The 27,197-nt window shown below is 45.9% G+C and overlaps 1 protein-coding gene across 2 annotated transcripts in view; it reads left to right on the top strand.

Moving 5' to 3' along the window:
• The window catches only part of SPMIP7 (sperm microtubule inner protein 7), a 331,337-nt gene that overhangs the window by 87,759 nt on the left and 216,381 nt on the right, over positions 1–27,197 (top strand). For both annotated transcript variants that reach the window (XM_073678392.1, XM_073678393.1), the window contains exons 5-7: positions 19,518–19,585; positions 20,219–20,260; positions 23,689–23,796. In XM_073678392.1, coding sequence (XP_073534493.1) covers positions 19,518–19,585; positions 20,219–20,260; positions 23,689–23,796 — 218 coding nt within the window. The remainder of the gene's footprint in view (positions 1–19,517; positions 19,586–20,218; positions 20,261–23,688; positions 23,797–27,197) is intronic.

Consider the following 27,197-nt stretch of genomic DNA (forward strand, 5'->3'; position numbering starts at 1 on the left):
GGAGGGGTCAGGCCAAAGGGGGAGACCGGTCCCCGAAACTAGTGGAGGCAGGAAACGACCCTCAGCTAGAAACAGGAGGCTGTGACATTTTATGTGGCGCAGCCCCTCGCTACACCCGCTAGGAAGGCACCACATAGGGTCAGGGAAACTAGCACCAAGTTTACCAAGAGGAGGCCCGAGGCAGTCGGACAGAAGGGTTGGTAAGAAAGGCCAGACAAAGGACACACAAAGGGGGTCCTGTGAAGCGCTCCAAAGTTATCTGGGAGTTGTCTGAGCCCCTCACCTGGTGAGCACAGTACGACGTGGGCAGCCGTTACCTGCAGACGTGGTCTGGATAATAAGAACTGTGAGTAAAGGCCCTGGACTGCATCACTGACTCCGTGTCGTTACTGCTGCTGCCCTGCACCATCACCCCCATCCTCCGCATACACTGCCCTGAGGCTATACTCCTCCCGTGGGGAGTTATGCTACGCTCTGCTGCACCCACAACACCAGCCTCAGCGGTCTGCCCTGGAGCGGCGGTTCACTCTGACCGCAATCCACGGGTGGCGTAGTCGGACATTTAAACATCAAAACCACATAAATAGTTCCGCCACTGGTTTGACCGCCCTGAGCCACGGAACCGGGTCGCCGCCACGGAGACTACAACCACCAGCATCCACCAAAAAGGGTCCGGCTCCGGGTGTCCCAAGGCCCAGGGGGCGCGTCAGAACATTTTCATCACCTTTCACAATCACCAATGGGACAAGGCAGGGATGTTCTCTGTCCCCTCTCTTATACATCCTAGTGACGGAGCACCTGCTCTCATCAATTCGCCATAACCCCAATATTAGGTGGATTGAGGTGGGAGGCACCGAGTACAAGTGCTCTCTATTTGCTGATGATGTCCTAGTATATATCACTCAATCACATATATCCATCCATGCTGTTATGGCTGAAATAGATCACTTTGTTACATGGTCAAATCTTAAAATCAATGCAGCGAAGTCTGAGGCCCTCGATGTCTCCCTCCCCAAATCCATATAGGATTCCATCCAGTCCAACTTTCCCTTTGCCTGGCCCTCACAGGGTATCAAATACTTAGGAATTCCTATTCATAGAGACCTCTCCCATCTATGTTATCTTAATTTTGGGCCCTTTATTGAACAACTCCATACAGACCACGGTTGGCAAGTTAGAACTGTAAGATTCACTACGTGAACCACTGGTGTTTGTGGAAAAGCACATGTACACTGTGTTCCAAATTATTATGCAAAAAGTGTTTAGGAGTGATAAGGGAAGAATTTGTTTGTTTGTCAGTTAAACTCATTGATGGTGATGTGTGTCAGGGCTCTTTATATCACTGTAAGCAATTGCAGACACCTGTGCTAATTAGTTTGGCAGGTGTGTCCAATGAAAGGCAAGACTACTTAAGAAGGCTGTCTCACATTATTAAGCAGCCTACATTTTCTGCCAAAATGGGAAAGAAAAAAGATGTGTCGGCTGCTGAGAAGCAACAAATTGTGGAGTGTTTAGGTCAAGGCATGACTACAATCAACATTGTGCGATGATCAGGATGAAGTGTCTTGGCAATCAAGAAGTATGTAGCTGATTCACAGTACACACATGTGCGTGCTGATAAGGGCAAATTGAGGACTCTTTCCTACAGGCAATTACGTCAGGTTGAAAGAGCAGCGGCAAAAAAGCCTTGTCATAGCAGCAGACAAGTTTTTGAAGCTGCTGGTGCCTCCAACGTCCCCTGAACAACAAGATGCAGGGTCCTTCAGAGGTTTGCAGCTGTGCATACGCCATCCTGTCGACCTCCTCTATCCACTTCACACAAGCAGAAACGGCTCCAGTGGGCCAAACATTACATGAAGACTGATTTCAAAACTGTTTTGTTCACGGATGAGTGCCGTGCAGCGCTCGATGGTCCAGATGGATGGAGTGGAGGATGGCTGGTTGATGGACACCCCACGCAAACACGGCTACAGCGCCAACAAGGAGGAGGTGGAGTAATGTTTTGGGCTGGAATCATGGGGAGAGAGATTGTCGGCCCCTTTAGGATCCCTGAAGGCGCTAAAGATGAACTCCATAATGTATGTGGATTTTCTCAAACAGCACTTCCTGCCATGGTTCAAGAAGAAGAACCGTGTATTTCACAGCAAGATCATTTTTTTGCATGATAATGCACCATCTCATGCTGCACATAAAACATCTGCATCTCTGGCTGATATGGGCATAAAAAGGGACAAACTTATGGTGTGACCCCCATGCTCCCCTGACCTCTACCCCATTCAGAACCTTTGGAGCATCATTAAAAGGAGTGTCTATGATGGCGGGAGGCAGTTCACATCTAAGCAACAGCTCTGGGAGGGTATTCTGTCCTCATGCAAAACAATTGAAGCAGAAACCATCCAAAACCTGACAAATTCAATGGACAAGAGAGTTCAGAAGCTCCCTTCGAACAAGGGGTCCTATGTGAAAATGTAACATCACCTAGAATAAAGTTTTGAGTTGAAAACTGTTTGATTTCAGTTTCTAACAACCTGCTAATGCTTATAATTTCAAAAATGACCATTTTTTTGGTCTTTATTAAAATGAAAAGGTTGATCGAAAAGTTTGGGGGATCTAAGAGTGTGGCAACCCAGTAGTCATGATTACTTCGAATTCTGACAATATGAGGGTCATGCTGCAGGTAGTGCAGCAAGAAGGCACTTATGTGTCTTCGCATCTCGGAGCCCCAAAATTATTTTCCGGGCTAGATGCAGCTAAAAATTATTATTAATTTTAAATCTGGTGAAGCTTTAGTATAGATGGCCTAATAGGATCAGTGCTGCACACTGCTACAAAGCCCAAATTATTTTCCAGTCAAGATACAGATAAACATGATTAGTAATTTTAAATCTGGTGGAGCTTATTATTAGAGATGAGCGTTGTTCTATTCGAACTGTTCACCAATCTCAAATTCGAGCTGTTTTGGGCGGTGTTCGAGCCGTTCGGCGAACACGAACAATTTGAGAAAAATTCGGCTGTTCGAGGTTATGTTCGATAACTGTTCGTGCACCAAAATCATAATTGGATTTTTTCTCAGTAATGATGAAAATTAATGTTAATACGCAGTTTGAGTGTACAGCGGGGTGGGGGGAGGGGCAGGGGATGGATCTCTGCAGGAACAATGAAGATCTCCATTTTTTTTTTCTCTTTCCCGCATTTACAGTGGGGAGGTGCAATCTGTCAGCCTATCAGCAGCGCACACACGGAGCGAAGTGCTTTTTTTCACACAAGCAAGGGCATGTGTCATTGGCAGTGTATGTCACATGTCCTTGCCCTATAAGACCAAGCCATTTTCCCCGTCGCCACCATTTTCTCACTGCTGCAGCTGCGTGTTAGACGGCACCGCTGTTGCTGTGTGCGCTATACCTTGTTAATTTCAAGCCAATTTTCGCACAAATCTACAGATAGCTTGGGAGTAGGGAATAGTTGTGATTGCAGTCCTTTTAAGGACTAGGTTACAGCATTTCCTACGACTTTTATCAGGCAGGTCTGTGCTCTTAAATAGATAGATTGTGGGAGTAAAGACTAATTGTAATTGGAGTCCTTTTCAGGACTAGGTTACATCAGTTCCTATCAGTTTTTGCCAGGCAGGTCTGTGCCAGTGCTGTGCAAGTTTTTTTCACAGCATTTGGCTGAATCTAGCAAAGCTAATCCTTTTTGGCCTATTGCAGAGTGTGTTAGTCAGTGGAGTAGCCTATCTGTGTTGCAAGATATACCACCTGTGTATAGAATACCAATTTTTTTACTGCACCTAGTGAAGTAAAATCTTTTGGGCATAGCACCATTCTATTAGTCCATCTATACTGACCTCCATCAGGTTGCAAATTGAATATAATTTTTTTCTGCATCTAGCTCTGAAAAAATATTGGGCTTCTAGCTGTGTGTGGGACTTGTTGTATTAGTCCATCTATACTGACCTCCATCAGGTTGCAAACTGAATATATTATTTTCTGCATCTACCTCTGAAAAAATACTGGGCTTCTAGCTGTGTGTGGGACTTGTTCTATTAATCCATCTATACAGACCTCCATCAGGTTGCAAACTAAATATATTTTTTTCTACATCTACCTCTGAAAAAATATTGGGCTTCTAGCTGTGTGTGGGACTTGTTGTATTAGTCCATCTATACTGACCTCCATCAGGTTGCAAACTGAATATATTTTTTTCTGCATCTACCTCTGAAAAAATATTGGGCTTCTAGCTGTGTGTGGGACTTGTTCTATTAATCCATCTATACAGACCTCCATCAGGTTGCAAACTGAATATATTTTTTTCTGCATCTACCTCTGAAAAAATATTGGGCTTCTAGCTGTGTGTGGGACTTGTTGTATTAGTCCATCTATACTGACCTCCATCAGGTTGCAAACTGAATATATTTTTTTCTGCATCAACCTCTGAAAAAATATTGGGCTTCTAGCTGTGTGTGGGACTTGTTCTATTAATCCATCTATACAGACCTCCATCAGGTTGCAAACTGAATATATTATTTTCTGCATCTACAGTACCTCTGAAAAAATATTTGGGCTTCTAGCTGTGTGTGGGACTTGTTCTATTAGTCCATCTATACTGACCTCCATCAGGTTGCAAATTGAATATAATTTTTATCTGCATCTAGCTCTGAAAAAATATTTGGCCTTCTAGCAGTGTGTGGGACTTTCTCTATTAGTCCATCTATACTGACCTCCATCAGGTTGCAAATTAAAAATAATTTTTATCTGCATCTACCTCTGAAAAAATATTTGGGCTTCTAGCTGTGTGTGGGACTTGTTCTATTAATCCATCTATACAGACCTCCATCAGGTTGCAAACTGAATATAATTTTTTTCTGCATCTAGCTCTGAAAAAATATTTGGCCTTCTAGCAGTGTGTGGGACTTGTTCTATTAGTCCACCTATACTGACCTCCATCAGGTTGCAAATTCAAAATAATTTTTTGTCTGCATCTACCTCTGAAAAAATATTTGGGCTTCTAGCTGTGTGTGGGACTTGTTCTATTAGTCCATCTATACTGACCTCCATCAGGTTGCAAATTGAATATAATTTTTTTCTGCATCTAACCCAGCCAATAGTTTTGGCCTAATACCACAGTTTGGCCACTCAGCTCTGCTCGGTTCCCATCCATTGTTTTTTTGTGCAAACAACTCCAGAGTTGTGAATTAGTTAACCACCAAAATGAGTGGAAAAAGGCCTGCTGCTGATGGAAAGGGGAATAGGCGTGTTGGGAAGGGGAAAAAAGGTTGTGTCCGTGGGGTAGGTGTTAAAGCAACAGTAACATCTGCAGAAGAAAGACCATCTTCCAGCCAAACTAAAATGTCTACTTCTTTTAGCGGACAATGTGATAAGATCCCTTTCTTACGGCCACGCCAATCGCTACAAATTCCAGATGAGGCACAAAAACAGCAGGTGCTTCAACGGATATCAAGTGCTCCTTTAAGTGGGCTCTCCTCCACATCAACTTCAACATCACAAATACTCCAGTCCTCAAAGGTGTCACCCCAATCGCACTTGCTTCCTCACAGCTCCCAAATCTCCAGCTGCCCGTCTGAGTATGAGGTAGAACAGATGGTTGAGTCTGCAGAGCTGTTTACTCATACTATAGCCTGGGAATCAGAGGTCGACTCCAGCGCTTCTGTGAATCCACACGAGGAAATGATCTGCACTGATGCCCAGAATCTTTATGAGTCGGATCCAGGACCAGACGCAGAAGGTTCTGACCATAATGTAGACCCTCATTCCCAAACTGTAACTCCTGTTGGTGGAGACAATGAGGAAGACGATGATAAGACTCAAATACCTGATTGGAGCGACAACTTTAGTTTTTTGTCAGGGCAGGAACAGGTTGGCTCTGAGGACGACGGGTGTGATAACGCACAGGGTGATGATGATGAGGTTGGAGATCCCACTTACTGTCAACCCACAGTCAGCCAAGAGATGAGGTCAGCAGAGGAGGTGGAGGAAGATGCTAGTGACGACGAGGTCAGGTTGCGCATCCTGGACAGAGACGTAGTACTGGAAGCACGTCAACAACTGCATCCTCAAACACAACTCTGCCTCTCACCACAAGTCGTGGTGGCTCTTCAGGTCGCATGGGTGCTAAGCCTTGCATAGCCTGGGCATTTTTTCAGATTGATAAAGATGACCCAACTCGTGTTATCTGTAACATTTGATAGCAAAAGCTAAGTAGAGGCCAAAAAATACATAGTTTGAGTACTTCATGCATGAACCGGCACATGGACATGAAGCATAAGTTGCAGTGGGAAGCTCAGTGTGCTACAATGCGGCCTAGCCGGCCGGGCCAACCACCGTCTGCCATATCTTGTGCATCCGCGGCCTCTTCATCCTCTGTGACTGGGGGGACAGCAGTCACACCTGTTTTGGGGCGCAGACCTGCCACCTCTTTACCCGCAACAGCCAGCGTGATTGGCAGGTCATCATTTTCTTTGGAGGTGGTAACACCAGCTGGTGTTGAGTGCTGTCCGACATCGAAAGCACCACCTTTGGATCAAGGCAACCTAACATGTCCGCCTGCATCTTCCTCACAGACCGGCAGTTTGCCGGGGACACCCTTATCAACCCCGTCTAAGCACAATAGCCAGCCCTCGGTCCCTCAGATGTGGACAAGTAAAAGACCATTTCCTCCTAGCCATGAGAAAGCTAAGAGGTTGAATTTCACCATCTGCAAGCTCTTGGCTACAGAAATGCTGCCTTTCCGCCTGGTGGACACAGAAGATTTTCGAGACCTTATGTCCGTCGCAGTGCCCAGTACCAGATGCCCAGTCGGCACTACTTCTCAAAGAAAGGTGTGCCTGCGCTCCACCAGCATGTCGCACACAACATCACCGCTTCTTTGAGAAACTCTGTGTGTGACAGGGTGCATTTCACCACAGACACTTGGACGAGTAGGCATGGACAGGGGCGTTACATGTCGCTGACTGGGCACTGGGTAACTATGGTGACAGCAGGACAAGGGGCTGCTGTCCAAGTCTTGCCGTCCCCACGAGTTGTGCGTCAATCCTCTATGTCAAAGTTCCTCCACTGCTTCTGCCTCCTCAACCTCCTCTCGGTCTTCCACCTGCACCCAAAGCCTGTCTGGTCATGCCACAAGCTTTCTAACTGCGCAGAAGGGATCCTGCACACCTCCTTACTATGCTGGCAGTAGCGCTCAACGTCATCAGGCGGTTTTTACATTGAAATGTCTGGGAAATGTGAGTCACACAGCTGAGGAGTTGTGGTCAGCTCTGGAGAACCAATTTCATGAATGGTTGTCTCCACTGGACCTGAAACCAGGGAAGGCCGTGTGCGACAATGCTGCAAACCTGGGTGCGGCCCTTCGCCGGGGCAATGTCACACACGTGCCTTGTATGGCTCACGTGTTGAACCTGGTTGTCCAGCAATTTTTAGCCCACTATCCCAGACTAGATGGCCTTCTGCAGAGGGCACGGTCGCTGTGTGCTCACTTCCGCCGTTCGCATCCCGCAGCTCAGCGACTTACATCTCTACAGAAGTCGTTGGGCCTGCCACTTCACCGGCTAAAATGCGATGTGCCTACCCGGTGGAATTCAACTCTGCACATGTTGCAGCGACTGTGGCAGCACCGACAAGCCCTGGTGCAATACGTTCTGACGTATAGCCTGGGCCAACGAGATCCAGAGGTGGGGCAAATCACGCTGGAGGAGTGGTCTCAGATCAGGGACCTATGCACCCTTCTGCACAGTTTTGAAATGGCGACGAAGATGTTTAGTGCTGACGATGCCATTATCAGCATGACTATTCCAGTGATTTACATGCTGGAGCACATGTTAAACAGAATTCGGAGTCAGGTGGTGGCACAAGAGGAGGTGGAGGAAGTAGAGGAGGAGGAGTTGTATGCGGAAGGGCTAACATCTGCAAGGTCCAGACGGTCGGCAGCACCAAGGCGGCAGGCATGTGAGGGTGGGGGAGATGGTTTTACCAGGGCGCATGGTAGCAGCCAAACTAGTGAGGAAGGTGCAGGAGCCCAGGAAGAAGTGGAGGACGAACTGATGGAAGACTCATCAGATGAGGGAGACCTTGATCACATTTCTGTTGTGCGAGGTTGGGGGGAGAGGACAGAGGAAGGAAGCATGATTGTTACCTCGCCACCAACACAACAGGGACTTGGTGCTCCTGGATGCGCAACACACATGAGTGCCTTCTTGCTGCACTACCTGCAACATGACCCTCGAATTGTGAGAATTAGAAATAATCCTGACTACTGGGTTGCCACACTGTTAGATCCCCGGTACAAAAGTAAATTTGCAGAAATTATTCCTGCCATAGAAAGGGATGCACGCATGCAGGAGTATCAGCAGAGACTGTTGCAGAATCTTACATGTGCTTTTCCACAAAATACCAGTAGTGCACGTAGTGAATCTCACAGTTCCAACTTGCCAACCGTGGGACCGTCAAGTGTTCAGCACTCAAACCGTAACAGAACCACAGTATCTGCTGGTAACGTCAATTTTGCGGAATCATTTCACCACTTTTTTAGCCCATCCTTTGCAAGGCCACAGGAGACAAGAAGTCTGACACATAGTCAACGCCTAGAGACGATGGTACAGGAGTATCTCCAAGTAAACATTGAAGACATGACTGTGTCACTGGACCCTTGCTCTTTTTGGGCTTCCAATCTGGATAAATGGCCGGAGCTAGCCACTTACGCCTTGGAGATCTTGTCATGCCCCGCAGCCAGCGTTCTGTCTGAACGTGTGTTCAGCGCTGCTGGTGGTGTGCTGACAGTTAAGCGCACGCGGCTCTCCACTGATAATGTAGACAGACTCACGTTCATAAAGATGAACAAATCATGGATCCGAAACGAATTTTCTACCCCTGTGTCATCCTGGGGAGAGTAAAAGCTTGATGATTGGTTAAAATCACCCTACCAACCGTTTTAAGCTTTCAAATTACTAATCATGTTTATCTGCATCTTGGCTGGAAAATAATTTGGGCTTTGTAGCAGTGTGCAGCACTGATTCTATTAGGCCATCTATAATAAGCTCCACCAGATTTAAAATTACTAATCATGTTTATCTGTATCTTGACTGGAAAATAATTTGGGCTCTGTAGCAGTGTGCAGCACTGATCCTATTAGGCCATCTATACTAAAGCTTCACCAGATTTAAAATTAATAATAATTTTTAGCTGCATCTAGCCCGGAAAATAATTTTGGGGCTCCGAGATGCGCAAGACACATAAGTGCCTTCTTGCTGCATTACCTGCAGCATGACCCTCATATTGTCAGAATTTGAAGTAATCATGACTACTGGGTTGCCACACTCTTTATTCTAGGTGATGTTACATTTTCACATAGGACCCCTTGTTCGAAAGGAGCTTCTGAACTCTCTCGTCCATTGAATTTGTCAGGTTTTGGATGGTTTCTGCTTCAATTGTTTTGCATGAGGACAGAATACCCTCCCAGAGCTGTTGCTTAGATGTGAACTGCCTCCCGCCATCATAGACACTCCTTTTAATGATGCTCCAAAGGTTCTGAATGGGGTAGAGGTCAGGGGAGCATGGGGGTCACACCATAAGTTTGTCCCCTTTTATGCCCATATCAGCCAGAGATGCAGATGTTTTATGTGCAGCATGAGATGGTGCATTATCATGCAAAAAAATGATCTTGCTGTGAAATACACGGTTCTTCTTCTTGAACCATGGCAGGAAGTGCTGTTTGAGAAAATCCACATACATTATGGAGTTCATCTTTAGCGCCTTCAGGGATCCTAAAGGGGCCGACAATCTCTCTCCCCATGATTCCAGCCCAAAACATTACTCCACCTCCTCCTTGTTGGCGCTGTAGCCGTGTTTGCGTGGGGTGTCCATCAACCAGCCATCCTCCACTCCATCCATCTGGACCATCGAGCGCTGCACGGCACTCATCCGTGAACAAAACAGTTTTGAAATCAGTCTTCATGTAATGTTTGGCCCACTGGAGCCGTTTCTGCTTGTGTGAAGTGGATAGAGGAGGTCGACAGGATGGCGTATGCACAGCTGCAAACCTCTGAAGGACCCTGCATCTTGTTGTTCGGGGGACGTTGGAGGCACCAGCAGCTTCAAAAACTTGTCTGCTGCTATGACAAGGCTTTTTTGCCGCTGCTCTTTCAACCTGACGTAATTGCCTGTAGGAAAGAGTCCTCAATTTGCCCTTATCAGCACGCACACGTGTGTACTGTGAATCAGCTACATACTTCTTGATTGCCAAGACACTTCATCCTGATCATCGCACAATGTTGATTGTAGTCATGCCTTGACCTAAACACTCCACAATTTGTTGCTTCTCAGCAGCCTACACATCCTTTTTCTTTCCCATTTTGGCAGAAATGTAGGCTGCTTAATAATGTGAGACAGCCTTCTTAAGTAGTCTTGCCTTTCATTGGACACACCTGCCAAACTAATTAGCACAGGTGTCTGCAATTGCTTACAGTGATATAAAGAGCCCTGACACACATCACCATCAATGAGTTTAACTGACAAACAAACAAATTCTTCCCTTATCACTCCTAAACACTTTTTGCATAATAATTTGGAACACAGTGTACATGTGCTTTTCCACAAAACACCAGTGGTTCACGTAGTGAATCTTACAGTTCTAACTTGCCAACCGTGGTCTGTATGGAGTTGTTCAATAAAGGGCCCAAAATTAAGATAACATAGATGGGAGAGGTCTCTATGAATAGGAATTCCTAAGTATTTGATACCCTGTGAGGGCCAGGCAAAGGGAAAGTTGGACTGGATGGAATCCTATATGGATTTGGGGAGGGAGACATCGAGGGCCTCAGACTTCGCTGCATTGATTTTAAAATTTGACCATGTAACAAAGTGATCTATTTCAGCCATAACAGCATGGATGGATATATGTGATTGAGTGATATATACTAGGACATCATCAGCAAATAGAGAGCACTTGTACTTGGTGCCTCCCACCTCAATCCACCTAATATTGGGGTTATGGCGAATTGATGAGAGCAGGTGCTCCATCACTAGGATGTATAAGAGAGGGGACAGAGAACATCCCTGCCTTGTCCCATTGGTGATTGTGAAAGGTGATGAAAATGTTCTGACGCGCCCCCTGGGCCTTGGGACACCCGGAGCTGGACCCTTTTTGGTGGATGCTGGTGGTTGTAGTCTCCGTGGCGGCGACCCGGTTCCGTGGCTCAGGGCGGTCAAACCAGTGGCGGAACTATTTATGTGGTTTTGATGTTTAAATGTCCGACTACGCCACCCGTGGATTGCGGTCAGAGTGAACCGCCACTCCAGGGCAGACCGCTGAGGCTGGTGTTGTGGGTGCAGCAGAGCGTAGCATAACTCCCCACGGGAGGAGTATAGCCTCAGGGCAGTGTATGCGGAGGATGGGGGTGATGGTGCAGGGCAGCAGCAGTAACGACACGGAGTCAGTGATGCAGTCCAGGGCCTTTACTCACAGTTCTTATTATCCAGACCACGTCTGCAGGTAACGGCTGCCCACGTCGTTCTGTGCTCACCAGGTGAGGGGCTCAGACAACTCCCAGATAACTTTGGAGCGCTTCACAGGACCCCCTTTGTGTGTCCTTTGTCTGGCCTTTCTTACCAACCCTTCTGTCCGGCTGCCTCGGGCCTCCTCTTGGTAAACTTGGCGCCAGTTTCCCTGACCCTATGTGGTGCCTTCCTAGCGGGTGTAGCGAGGGGCTGCGCCACATAAAATGTCACAGCCTCCTGTTTCTAGCTGAGGGTCGTTTCCTGCCTCCACTAGTTTCGGGGACCGGTCTCCCCCTTTGGCCTGACCCCTCCACGCAGGTGGATTCGGGCGTGCGGTGGCGACTCGCCCGTCCGCACCCCTGGGATCCCTTCGTTCCTCGTTCCTGGAGCCTTCTCTGCTCCTCTTCCTTCCTTCTCCCTCTTCCAGGCCTGGGCCTCTGTTACTAGGCCCGCCTCCGGAGCAGAGCTCATGCAGAGCCCCTGCTCCCTGCCACTTCTGCTCAGACTTCTCTGCACTGAACTAAGATGGTGCCCACCTTTTATACTCCCTTCTCAATGCACCCAGGAACTGCTTCCTCCCTGCTCCTGCACTACAGGGTTCCCCTTCCTCAGTGTTCCCTCCCCCCACTCCAGCCAGGGACAGGGACTGTCGTGCCCATCTCAGGGGCATATTGGTCGCCCTGCCCCACGGCAATGTGGTGTAATGCATGCAGGTGTCGGGTCCTGATCCACACTACATCCTTACCTGAGAGTGAGATATCACACCTCTGGGTGAGGTGCAATACCTCTGTAGCAACTGAGCCCTCAGGGTGCTACAGTTCCATTTATCTTCAGCCTAGGTGACGTATTGCGATACAGGGCCGTGATTTTGGCTATTAAAGGGTCCCCTAGACCCCTACCCCAAGCTTTTTAAGAGAATCATATATGGCGTGCCAGGAGACTCTATGGAATGCTTTCTCAGCATCCAACGAGAGTATCTAATTACAAATTTTTAACTGCATCTAGCCCAGGAAATACTTTGTGCCTAGTAGCAGTGTCTGCTAGTCAGCGGATTATCCCGGCTGTTAAGCAAGCTACACCACCTGTAGTTTGGACACTTAATTTTTTCAAAGGAAATGCTTCGGGACCACGGGATACTCAGTGAAGAGCATCAGGAGGCACCCCAAGGCATAGGGGCTGGGACTGGCAGTAGGATGCCTTGCGGTGGACAGCCGAGCTCGATCCTTATAAAAGCTTTTTAACTGCAGCAGCTTTAGTGGACGCTACTGGAGCTGGAATTACGCGGCTGCTGGCATGAGACTTGCCCTCCAATAGATCCTTGTAAATGGATTTAAAGTGTATTCATTCAAATTAGAGAGACAATTTAAATTAAAAAGCTTAGAGCTGCCTCCACCACAGGGGGGCTCGCTCGACCCACCAGCGGACAGGCACCAGTATTGGGAGAGGGGGGCTGGCCGTCAGGGTTCACCGCGGCTCTGGCACAAACCCGGCGACGCGGAGGTGGCACGGGCAGGAGCGGACTGAACGTGTCGTCTTCTCACTTTTTGGATTTTAGAAGGGCATGACATGCCTATATCTGTGTCTCCCCCTCCTTTTACTCCTCCACCTCTTTTCTTTTCACATGACTATATGTACTTGTCACTTTTCCATGTGTTAGTTGTGTCTTCTGAGCAGTTTGTCAGCTTTTGGACACCTTTGAAGGTGTTTTCTATGTGTTTCTATGTGTTTTTGTTTGCCTGCCATTGGTTTTAACGGTGTTCGAAGGTGTTCGACGAACAGTTCGACGAACAGTTCGGCGAACACACGGGTGTTCGACGAACCGAACCGAACTCGAACACTACGGGGGTGGCTCAACACTACTTATTATAGATGGCCTAATAGAATCAGTGCTGCACACTGCTACAAAGCCCAAATTATTTTCCAGCCAAGATACAGATAAACATGATTAGTAATTTGAAAGCTTAAAACGGTTGGTAGGGTGATTTTAACCAATCATCAAGCTTTTACTCTCCCCAGGATGACACAGGGGTAGAAAAGTCGTTTCGGATCCATGATTTGTTTATCTTTATGAACGTGAGTCTGTCTACATTATCAGTGGAGAGCCGCGTGCGCTTATCTGTCAGCACACCACCAGCAGCGCTGAACACACGTTCAGACAGAACGCTGGCTGCGGGGCATGACAAGATCTCCAAGGCGTAAGTGGCTAGCTCCGGCCATTTATCCAGATTGGAAGCCCAAAAAGAGCAAGGGTCCAGTGACACAGTCATGGCTTCAATGTTTACTTGGAGATACTCCTGTACCATCGTCTCTAGGCGTTGACTATGTGTCAGACTTCTTGTCTCCTGTGGCCTTGCAAAGGATGGGCTAAAAAAGTGGTGAAATGATTCCGCAAAATTGATGTTACCAGCAGATACTGTGGTTCTGTTACGGTTTGAGTGCTGAACACTTGACGGTCCCACGGTTGGCAAGTTGGAACTGTGAGATTCACTACGTGCACCACTGGTATTTTGTGGAAAAGCACATGTAAGATTCTGCAACAGTCTCTGCTGATACTCCTGCATGCGTGCATCCCTTTCTATGGCAGGAATAATTTCTGCAAATTTACTTTTGTACCGGGGATCTAACAGTGTGGCAACCCAGTAGTCAGGATTATTTCTAATTCTCACAATTCGAGGGTCATGTTGCAGGTAGTGCAGCAAGAAGGCACTCATGTGTGTTGCGCATCCAGGAGCACCAAGTCCCTGTTGTGTTGGTGGCGAGGTAACAATCATGCTTCCTTCCTCTGTCCTCTCCCCCCAACCTCGCACAACAGAAATGTGATCAAGGTCTCCCTCATCTGATGAGTCTTCCATCAGTTCGTCCTCCACTTCTTCCTGGGCTCCTGCACCTTCCTCACTAGTTTGGCTGCTACCATGCGCCCTGGTAAAACCATCTCCCCCACCCTCACATGCCTGCCGCCTTGGTGCTGCCGACCGTCTGGACCTTGCAGATGTTAGCCCTTCCGCATACAACTCCTCCTCCTCTACTTCCTCCACCTCCTCTTGTGCCACCACCTGACTCCGAATTCTGTTTAACATGTGCTCCAGCATGTAAATCACCGGAATAGTCATGCTGATAATGGCATCGTCAGCACTAAACATCTTCGTCGCCATTTCAAAACTGTGCAGAAGGGTGCATAGGTCCCTGATCTGAGACCACTCCTCCAGCGTGATTTGCCCCACCTCTGGATCTCGTTGGCCCAGGCTATACGTCAGAACGTATTGCACCAGGGCTTGTCTGTGCTGCCACAGTCGCTGCAACATGTGCAGAGTTGAATTCCACCGGGTAGGCACATCGCAGGCCCAACGACTTCTGTAGAGATGTAAGTCGCTGAGCTGCGGGATGCGAACGGCGGAAGTGAGCACACAGCGACCGTGCCCTCTGCAGAAGGCCATCTAGTCTGGGATAGTGGGCTAAAAATTGCTGGACAACCAGGTTCAACACATGAGCCATACAAGGCACGTGTGTGACATTGCCCCGGCGAAGGGCCGCACCCAGGTTTGCAGCATTGTCGCACACGGCCTTCACTGGTTTCAGGTCCAGTGGAGACAACCATTCATGAAATTGGTTCTCCAGAGCTGACCACAACTCCTCAGCTGTGTGACTCACATTTCCCAGACATTTCAATGTAAAAACCGCCTGATGACGTTGAGCCCTACTGCCAGCATAGTAAGGAGGTGTGCAGGATCCCTTCTGCGCAGTTAGAAAGCTTGTGGCATGACCAGACAGGCTTTGGGTGCAGGTGGAAGACCGAGAGGAGGTTGAGGAGGCAGAAGCAGTGGAGGAACTTTGACATAAAGAGGATTGACGCACAACTCGTGGGGACGGCAAGACTTGGACAGCAGCCCCTTATCCTGCTGTCACCATAGTTACCCAGTGCCCAGTCAGCGACATGTAACGCCCCTGTCCATGCCTACTCGTCCAAGTGTCTGTGGTGAAATGCACCCTGTCACACACAGAGTTTCTCAAAGAAGCGGTGATGTTGTGTGCGACATGCTGGTGGAGCGCAGGCACACCTTTCTTTGAGAAGTAGTGCTGACTGGGCATCTGGTACTGGGGCACTGCGACGGACATAAGGTCTCGAAAATCCTCTGTGTCCACCAGGCGGAAAGGCAGCATTTCTGTAGCCAAGAGCTTGCAGATGGTGAAATTCAACCTCTTAGCTTTCTCATGGCTAGGAGGAAATGGTCTTTTACTTGTCCACATCTGAGGGACCGAGGGCTGGCTATTGTGCTTAGACGGGGTTGATAAGGGTGTCCCCGGCAAACTGCCGGTCTGTGAGGAAGATGCAGGCGGACATGTTAGGTTGCCTTGATCCAAAGGTGGTGCTATCGATGTCGGACAGCGCTCAAGACCAGCTGGTGTTACCACCTCCAAAGAAAATGATGACCTGCCAATCACGCTGGCTGTTGCGGGTAAAGAGGTGGCAGGTCTGCGCCCCAAAACAGGTGTGACTGCTGTCCCCCCAGTCACAGAGGATGAAGAGGCTGCGGATGCACAAGATATGGCAGACGGTGGTTGGCCCGGCCGGCTAGGCCGCATTGTAGCACACTGAGCTTCCCACTGCAACTTATGCTTCATGTCCATGTGCCGGTTCATGCATGAAGTACTCAAACTATGTATTTTTTGGCCTCTACTTAGCTTTTGCTGACAAATGTTACAGATAACACGAGTTGGGTCATCTTTATCGATCTGAAAAAATGCCCAGGCTATGCAAGGCTTAGCACCCATGCGACCTGAAGAGCCACCACGACTTGTGGTGAGAGGCAGAGTTGTGTTTGAGGATGCAGTTGTTGACGTGCTTCCAGTACTACGTCTCTGTCCAGGAAGGCGCAACCTGACCTCGTCGTCACTAGCATCTTCCTCCACCTCCTCTGCTGACCACATCTCTTGGCTGACTGTGGGTTGACAGTAAGTGGGATCTCCAACCTCATCATCATCACCCTGTGCGTTATCACACCCGTCGTCCTCAGAGCCAACCTGTTCCTGCCCTGACAAAAAACTAAAGTTGTCGCTCCAATCAGGTATTTGAGTCTTATCATCGTCTTCCTCATTGTCTCCACCAACAGGAGTTACAGTTTGGGAATGAGGGTCTACATTATGGTCAGAACCTTCTGCGTCTGGTCCTGGATCCGACTCATAAAGATTCTGGGCATCAGTGCAGATCTTTTCCTCGTCTGGATTCACAGAAGCGCTGGAGTCGACCTCTGATTCCCAGGCTATAGTATGAGTAAACAGCTCTGCAGACTCAACCATCTGTTCTACCTTATACTCAGACAGGCAGCTGGAGATTTGGGAGCTGTGAGGAAGCAAGTGCGATTGGGGTGACACCTTTGAGGACTGGAGTATTTGTGATGTTGAAGTTGATGTGGAGGAGAGCCCACTTAAAGGAGCACTTGATATCCGTTGAAGCACCTGCTGTTTTTGTGCCTCATCTGGAATTTGTAGCGATTGGCGTGGCCGTAAGAAAGGGATCTTATCACATTGTCCGCTAAAAGAAGTAGACATTTTAGTTTGGCTGGAAGATGGTCTTTCTTCTGCAGATGTTACTGTTGCTTTAACACCTACCCCACGGACACAACCTTTTTTCCCCTTCCCAACACGCCTATTCCCCTTTCCACCAGCAGCAGGCCTTTTTCCACTCATTTTGGTGGTTAACTAATTCACAACTCTGGAGTTGTTTGCACAAAAAAACAATGGATGGGAACCGAGCAGAGCTGAGTGGCCAAACTGTGGTATTAGGCCAAAACTATTGGCTGGGTTAGATGCAGAAAAAAATTATATTCAATTTGCAACCTGATGGAGGTCAGTATAGATGGACTAATAGAACAAGTCCCACACACAGCTAGAAGCCCAAATATTTTTTCAGAGGTAGATGCAGACAAAAAATTATTTTGAATTTGCAACCTGATGGAGGTCAGTATAGGTGGACTAATAGAACAAGTCCCACACACTGCTAGAAGGCCAAATATTTTTTCAGAGCTAGATGCAGAAAAAAATTATATTCAGTTTGCAACCTGATGGAGGTCTGTATAGATGGATTAATAGAACAAGTCCCACACACAGCTAGAAGCCCAAATGATTTTTCAGAGGTAGATGCAGATAAAAATTATTTTTAATTTGCAACCTGATGGAGGTCAGTATAGATGGACTAATAGAGAAAGTCACACACACTGCTAGAAGGCCAAATATTTTTTCAGAGCTAGATGCAGATAAAAATTATATTCAATTTGCAACCTGATTGAGGTCAGTATAGATGGACTAATAGAACAAGTCCCACACACAGCTAGAAGCCCAAATATTTTTTCAGAGGTACTGTAGTTGCAGATAAAAATTATTTTTAATTTGCAACCTGATGGAGGTCAGTATAGATGGACTAATACAACAAGTCCCACACACATCTAGAAGCCCAATATTTTTTCAGAGGTAGATGCAGAAAAAAATATATTCAGTTTGCAACCTGATGGAGGTCTGTATAGATGGATTAATAGAACAAGTCCCACACACAGCTAGAAGCCCAATATTTTTTCAGAGGTAGATGCAGAAAAAAATATATTCAGTTTGCAACCTGATGGAGGTCTGTATAGATGGATTAATAGAACAAGTCCCACACACAGCTAGAAGCCCAATATTTTTTCAGAGGTAGATGCAGAAAAAAATATATTCAGTTTGCAACCCGATGGAGGTCAGTATAGATGGACTAATACAACAAGTCCCACACACAGCTAGAAGCCCAATATTTTTTCAGAGCTAGATGCAGAAAAAAATTATATTCAATTTGCAACCTGATGGAGGTCAGTATAGATAGACTAATAGAATGATGCTATGCCCAAAAGATTTTACTTCACTAGGTGCAGTAAAAAAATTGGTATTCTATACACAGGTGGTATATCTTGCAACACAGATAGGCTACTCCACTGACTAACACACTCTGCAATAGGCCAAAAAGGATTAGCTTTGCTAGATTCAGCCAAATGCTGTGAAAAAAACTTGCACAGCACTGGCACAGACCTGCCTGGCAAAAACTGATAGGAACTGATGTAACCTAGTCCTGAAAAGGACTGCAATTACAATTAGTCTTTACTCCCACAATCTATCTATTTAAGAGCACAGACCTGCCTGATAAAAGTCGTAGGAAATGCTGTAACCTAGTCCTTAAAAGGACTGCAATCACAACTATTCCCTACTCCCAAGCTATCTGTAGATTTGTGCGAAAATTGGCTTGAAATTAACAAGGTATAGCGCACACAGCAACAGCGGTGCCGTCTAACACGCAGCTGCAGCAGTGAGAAAATGGTGGCGACGGGGAAAATGGCTGGGTCTTATAGGGCAAGGACATGTGACATACACTGCCAATCACACATGCCCTTGCTTGTGTGAAAAAAAGCACTTCGCTCCGTGTGTGCGCTGCTGATAGGCTGACAGATTGCACCTCCCCACTGCAAATGCGAGAAAGAGAAAAAAAAATGGAGATCTTCATTGTTCCTGCAGAGATCCATCCCCTGCCCCTCCCCCCACCCCGCTGTACACTCAAACTGCGTATTAACATTAATTTTCATCATTACTGAGAAAAAATCCAGTTATGATTTTGGTGCACGAACAGTTATCGAACATAACCTCGAACAGCCGAATTTTTCTCAAATTGTTCGTGTTCGCCGAACGGCTCGAACACCGCCCAAAACAGCTCGAATTTGAGATTGGCGAACAGTTCGAGTAGAACAACGCTCATCTCTACTCAATATGCATTTTACTCCAGTCCCACAAAAATATTGCGACTTACTAAGATGTTTACACCAGACATGTATACATTATAAGTACACAACTGATGTTAGTTCCTCCCTAAGTAAATGCTGTTTTTGCAGTTTGCTTCCTTTGAAAGTGGAAGAAATTTGGACGTAGAAGTTAGAATGGCAGATGGGATATTTGAATACCGTATTGAATTTCACTTATTCAGCCTTTCATACTTTTTAGGTAGCTGGTGGAATGTGGGACCGATTTCAGACCAGGATGTTCCATGGACATAAAAAACCTCTTGCCTTGTAAGAAATAATTGCTACTAGTTAAACATTAGTCTACTGATTTATTTTGTTTCCATTATTCTTTAAGGCTGTGTGCCCACGTAGCATTTTTCAAGCGTATATGCTGCGGAATTTCCGCAGCGTAAACGCTTGAAAAACGCATGTATATCCGCACCCCATGGTCCCCAATGGGATTCCGCAAGTTCTATGCACATGCTGCGGATTTTTCCGCAGCGTTTATGCCGCGTTCAAAAATCCGCAGCATGTCATTTAATTTTGCGTTTCCGCAAGCGGAATTGCCTTTGTCCAATGCATAAAAAACGCAAGGCAATTCCGCATGTGGAAAACGCGTGATAAACGCGCGAAAAATGCGCGATAAACGCGTGCGGAATTCCGCATGCGTTTTTCAGGGAGAGGACTTGCATTTATGCAGCAGAAATTTTCTGCTTCATAAATGCAACGTGGGCACATAGCCTTACTATGTATCAATATATTTTGTTGGAACCCTGGTGTAATAAATTACCGCATAACTATTCTACTGCACATTATATTGGGATAAAATAAGGCCGAGAGCACAGAATATTGCATAGATTTTCGGTGTTTGTTTTATTTTCTTGCTGCTTTACTACTTTTATCTTTTGTTCTATAATCTAGCATATCTCCCTATCCCCGTATGGAGCACATTCCAGGCTATTGGTGAGCTTGTTTCCTTTCATATTAATATTTACCCCCTTATCATATTCATTGAGGTAACACTGGATTAGTGATGAGCGAGCGTGCTCGTTTAACCCTTGCACCGAGCACGTTCGGGTGGACCGAGTATCTTCAGTGTGCTCATATCTTATGTTCGAGTTCCTGCATCTGCGTGATTTATAGCTGTAAGACAGCCTCAACACATGTAATGATTCCCTAGCAAACAAGCGATCCCTGCATGTGTTCAGGCTGCCTTACAGCTGTAAATCATGCAGACGCAGGGACTCAATCATAGCACGCTGAAGTATGCTCGGTGAAAGGGTTAAACGAGCACGCTCGCTCATCACTACACGGGATGCCTTTTTTTCAAGGGAAGTTGGATAAAACAAATAATGCAGATATATGAATATAACCAGCAAAAGTATGCATGATCAAAATGTGAAGATTTTATTTTAATAAAAGGCATCTAAAAATGAGATCTTTCATTTAATTGGTTAATTGTGCAAATGCTTAACTTTTAATTACACCACTTTTTTGTAAATCACTCTAATTGTGAGAATTCATGTTGGCGTATTGGAGGATTCAATTGAAATTGAAGGTTTTTTTCAGAGCTATAGGACATTGTTTCCACATTGCATAAATAGTGTGGGGTTTTTGGCTGTTTGTTTTTTTTTGTATTTTGTGCAGAAAATCTGCTGTGTATAACTGTCCAAGCAAAGTCAATGTGATTTCATGAAGACTCATGTTAACTGTGCTTCTAAAGATGCTGTTAAACTTTTTTTGGTGCAATTTCTCTCTTTAGACCACGGCCCCACTATCAGTATTTGGTCAGCATTCAGTCAGTATTTTTTCTCAGGAGTGGAAGCCAAAACCAGGTGAGGAACAATCAGAGAAAAGGTGTAATAGAAACAAGTCACCAATTCTGCATTTATCACCCACTCCTGGTTTTGGCTCCTACTCCTGAGAAAATATACTGACCAAATACTGTGGCTTTAGGCTTCTACAATATGTGGAGCCTGAAAAAATGCAGTTGCATTTTTAGGCCACTGCCCCACTATCGGTATTTGGTCAGTATTTTTTCTCAGAAGTCTCCTCCACTGCTGTTCTACGATTTTCTCATGCAAGAGGATCGGAGCACTGACACTCGGAGCACTGACACTCGGAGCACTGACACTCGGAGCACTGACACTCGGAGCACTGACACTCGGAGCACTGACACTCGGAGCACTAACACACAGAGCACTGAGCACTCGGAGCACTGAGCACTCGGAGCACTGACACTCGGAGCACTGACACTCGGAGCACTGACACTCAGAGCACTGACACACGGATCACTGACACACGGATCACTGACACACGGAGCACTGACACTCGGAGCACTGAGCACTCGGAGCACTGACACTCGGAGCACTGACACTCGGAGCACTGAGCACTGACACTCGGAGCACTGACACTCGGAGCACTGACACTCGGAGCACTAAGCACTGACACTCGGAGCACTGACACTCGGAGCACAGAGCAGCAGAGTTTGAGCCTTGTGTCATTAGCGTGTTCCATCCAATGCTCTCGCATTGGATGTTTTACGCTGGTGTGACCTCTGCCTTAAGCTGTGTTCCCATAATGTGTTTTTCATGAGTTTCTCACACTGTGTATTTTCAAAAAATGCCAGTAACCTATTTTATTTAATGCGTGTAGAAATGGTGCATAGAATCTGCAACATAAAAGAAGAACCAAAAGCTCATCGTGGGAACCTATCCTTAGGGTGCCGTCAGATACAGCATGTATAACATGGACGACGAATACATCGCAGTGCACAAACTGGCCCGCGGTGGCTCTCCTGACCCGAGCTTGACAGATGCATAGAAATACATGCTATCACGCTCAGGTCAGGAGAGCCACCAGGCAGTAGGAGCGCTGTAATGCGATTGTCGTCCATGTTAAACAGCCGTCTTACTGCACCCTAATACTGATTAAACCATAATCAAGGGATAAGATCTCTGGTTCTTGTTTAATCAGGGTTTAAAGTCATCTTCTAATGAGATTTCTGTACACAAAGCGGGAAGGCAAGGTCTTCTCCTGCTCCAGCCCCTTTGCTTGCCATCTTTTTTTCAATGGAAGGTCTCTGATTTTTCAGTGACATGCCTCTTGTTTGAAATTTCACGCCACCGCTGTCATTGGCAGATTGAGATCTCAGTTAAATGATGTTTTCATTGAGCCGAGATCTCGATCTGCATATGCGCCACCTCCGCCGCCATTTTATTGAAGACCAGAAGACCAGCCGTGAAATCAAACTGCGCATGCGCTGCCTACACCACAGACATCATTGGTGTGAAATTTCAAACAAGAGTCAGGACCCTACCCCCAGTCCTGCCTTTGTGCACTGAAATACCATTAGAAGAAAATTTCTAATTTTATTTAAACAAGAACCACAGATCAGATTCCTTCACCAAGGGATCGCTCACACTGGCGAGTAGCACCCGATAATTCTCTCATGCGAGAGAATCGGATGCTATATGCAAATGACTCATGGCTCAAACTCTGCTGCGAGCGTGAGCCGAGTGTCATTTTACTATGGAGAAGATGGAGAACTTAATTTTTCCATCTTCTCCATTCTGTGACATCTGAGTGCAGTTCAATGTTTTGTACGCACCCATAGAGGTGTATAGGTGTATGTCATCCGATATACGCTGCAGTGTTTTTCTCATGCCAACTTGGCATGAAAAAATAAGCGCTATTCGGCACGCTCCATAGTATAACATTGGATTGAGTGCTATCCAATGTTATACGCTGGTTACTCGCCAGTGTGAGCAAACCCTAAAGGTATCAATTTAATCAGTATAACCGCTCCATTATGGCCATGTCTGTACTTTATATTGCCAAATTCTGCTGAAAGGTTCTTTTTAAGGGTGTTCCCCTCTGACTGCGTCCCCTGCATGGATTACGAGGAACAGCTCTACAGTGGCATGTAAAAGTTTGGGCACCCCTGGTCAAAATTAGCAGTCCAATGTTTCACTTGCATCCATAGAGTTGAATGGGTGAGTGCGATCCGAATATCGGAGCCACTCGCTGCTTGCTGCAATTATTTTCTCATGCCAAATCGGCATGAGAAAATAATCGGTGATCTTCCCTGCCCCATAGTATAAGATTGGGCCAAGTGCTAGCCAATAAAATGTCAGCTACCACTCAGCCATGTTATACTCCAGTGTGAGTGAGCCCTAAGGCTGTGTCTATACAGTAAGCACCAGATGCTTCTTCTGCCACAGGTACAACTCCTGTGCCATCCACTGGAAGTTACTACTGTCTATTATGTCACTTTGCTGGAAGGTTGAAGAAAAATATTAGATAACAAACTAAGTCAATCCTACACAAAGATGCAGAACTTGAAATGTACAATGAATACTTTTACTATTTTTTTCTCTTTATCTAAACAGTGGCTTTACTGGTTCTACAAACCCAGAAGACATAGATAATCCAGATGCAAACTTCACGCACTTCACAACAATGAGAACCGTACAACCACAGTACACAGACACTGCACAGTACGTAATATCTTATTCTTCTGTCTGGTATTAAATTTACAATGCCAATGACTGTGAGCCCTCAAAAATCTCTTCCAGTCAATTCATCCTGTTTGTAGTATTTGTCAATCATACAGTATATATCAATACAATTTCCTGACAATATTTCCAACAATGTAGTACCATTACTGCATAACCACATAGTTGCATACACTGTGTTCACAATTGTTAGGCAAGTGAGTATTTTTGCTATGTCATCATTTTAATGTATATTTTCCATCTCCAAGCTGTATAAACTTGAGTGCTTATTGGATGAAGCAGATCAGGTGATGTGTATTTGTGTAATGAGGGAAGGTGTGATATAAGGATATCAACACTCTTTATAAAGTTATGCAGAATTAATAAGCCGATTGCTTTTCTCAGGCAAAATGGGCCAAAAAAGATATTTAACGGACTCTGTTAAAATTGTTAAGAGTCTTACAGAGGGGTGCAGTATCCTTGAAACTACTGAGATATGGGGGCATGATCACAGAAACATAAAAAGTTTTGTTACAAATGGTCAACAGGGTTTAAAAAAAAAAATGTGTTGAGAAAAAAAAAGACGCACATTAACTGCCAAAGATTTGAGAAGAATCAAACGTGAAGCGACCAGGAATCAATTATCCTCCAGTGCTGCCATATTGCAGAACTGCAATCTCCTGAGAACCCAGAAGTACAAGGTGATCAGTATTTCGGGACATAGCTGAGGCAAGAAGGACTGAAACCTGACCACCACTGAACAAGACACAGAAGTTGACACAACAAGACTGCACCAAGCAACTGGATCAAGTGCTATGGGCTGGTATTATTACCGATGAGCTAATAGATGGACACAAAAAAAATTGATTGAAGATGGACACAAAATCAACTCCCAAACCTACTGCCAGTTTTTAGAAGACACTTCCTTCAAGCTGTGGTGCAGGAAAAAAGTGTCTTTTAAGAAAACCTGATTTTTATGCAGGACAATGGTCCATGGTATGCATCAAAGTTCTCCACTGCTTGGCTAGCCAGTAAAGGTTTTAAAGGGAACCTGTCACCAGTTTTGTGACATAGCAGCTAAAAATGTCACCTTATTCAGCATCTGCGCTGCATTCCCTAAATCCTTAAGTAACCCCCTGACTCCCCCTGTATACCCCTGAAAAACCTTTTTAATGTCTCCCGCGCTGTATGCTAATCTTTTCGGTCGGGTCCGATGGGCGATGCTTCGGGCTTCTCTATCACTCCCCCCGGTGGCTGCTCGCCGTCCTCCTGCTTTGATTTACATGGATGACGCCTCCTACATCATCCAAATAGCTGGGTGAAATCCCACAGCTCATACCTGCACAGTATGCTTTGCCCAACTGCGGGCACAGCCGAGAAACAGAAGTGCGCATGCACTGGCATACATCTTTCCGACTCACGTATCGGAATACTTTGCGGCCATTGCTGTGCTCATGCGCACTGATGTTTTCGCCTCTTCCGGCAGTAGGGCAGAGCATAGTACACAGGCGCAAACCGGCGATTTCTCTGCACAAGCGTGAGATTTCACCCGGCTATTTGAATGATGCAGGGGGGTCACCCATGTAAATCAAAGCAGGGGGGCGGCGAACAGGAGCCGGGGGGAGGGATAGAGAGGCACAAAGCATCGACCAAGATGATTAGCATACAACATGGGAGACATCAAAAAGGATTTTCGGGACTATACAGGTGGAGCCAGGGGCTTATATAAGGATTTAGGGAATGGAATGCAGATGCTGAATAAGGTGATATTTTTAGCTGCTGTGTCACAAAACTGGTGACAGGTTCCCTTTAAAGGTGAAAGAATAATGACATTGTCATCTTCCTCACCTGACCTAAATATTTTTGAGAACTTGTGGGCCCTTCTTAAATTGGAGATTTACAGTATGGAATATCTGACAGCTTTAACAAATAACACTATTGAGCGTTAATCTGGACCTTATGGGACACATACTGGGTTCAAAGAGATTGTAAGTGATTATAGCTTTTAAAATAGGTAGTATAAACAGATTAAGTAACGTTCTTTAACGTGTCATTGTCTTGTTTCGTCAGGTTATTGTTTGGGTTTTTATAGAATACTAAGAAGTAGACTTATTGAGTTAGAGATATTATATGCTAATGATAACTTTCCTTGTTAATAGAGATTGCATTATCTCCTATTTTTCAAGTCATATGCTTTTGATATTTCTTGCTTATTTCTTTTTCCTTTCTGGAAAACTATTTTGACAAATTTTATGAAAAAAATGGAGATTTACACCTGGAAAAAGAAAAACAGTACACCTCTCTGAACAGTGTCTGGAAGGCTAGGGTTGGTTCTGCCCAAAAAGTTGACTATCAACAGATTAAGAAACTGACAGACTAGATGGATGGAAGGCTTATGACGGAAGGGGGGCTATATTCGTCACAGATATTTCTAATCTATTTTTGTACATTTTTAGTAGCTTCTTTATTATTCTTACTTTAAGGCTATGTGCCCACGATGCAGAAAAGCTGCAGATTTTTCCTGAGCGTTTCTGCATCTCCCTGGCAGAAAAAACGCATGCGGATTTTACATGCTTTTTTTCTGCCAAGTGAAGCGTCTTGATCATGAGATTTCGCATGCTTGTTATCAAGCGCTTTTCAAAGCGATTTTAGCATCACTTGGAAAGTGCTTGACAACTTGGTCACACTATATAAATCCATGCAAACGGCATGGATTTATATAGTGTGACCGAGTTACGATGCTGCAAATGCAGCATCAATTGTAAAAAAAAACAAAAACATTATACTCACCTTCAGATGGCCCCCGGTCTCCTCAGCGATGCATCTGGTATCTTCGGCGGCTCCCAGTGCCCTAAAAAGGACCTTCCATGACGTCATTTAGTCATGTGATGGTCACACAACCATCACCTGACTTCTGACGTCAGTCACATGACTAAATGACGTCACGGAAGGTCCTTGCAGACCACCGCCGGAAGCCAAGGAGACAGCAGCGCCGTTCAGAGGAGACCGGGGGTGCCGGAAAGGTGAGTATAAGGTTTTTTTTTTATTTTAATTCTTTTTTAACTACAGGTACTATGGTACCGGGTCTGGAGGAGAGTCTCCTCTTCTCCAGACCCGGGTACCATCTGCACATAGAATCTCTTAATATCCGCATGTGCACATGTAGTCATGCTGATGTTATGCGGCCCAGTGCATGTCAATGGCGGCTAAAACGCTGCGATTCCGCAAAATTAATGATAGTGCTGCGGATTTTTCCATAATGATAATCTGCAGCAGAAATTTCTGCAGCATGTGCACAGCACATGCGGTTTATCATTGGGGAACATTGCAGGCCTTCTTCCATGCGCTTTTTAAGCGTTTCTGCGGCGGAATTGCCGCTGCAGAAACGCTTAAAAAACTCATAT

This window comes from Phyllobates terribilis, unplaced genomic scaffold, assembly GCF_046119375.1.
Source record: "Phyllobates terribilis strain yellow unplaced genomic scaffold, ASM4611937v1 Scaffold_4__5_contigs__length_816908805, whole genome shotgun sequence".
Lineage (NCBI taxonomy): Eukaryota > Metazoa > Chordata > Amphibia > Anura > Dendrobatidae > Phyllobates > Phyllobates terribilis.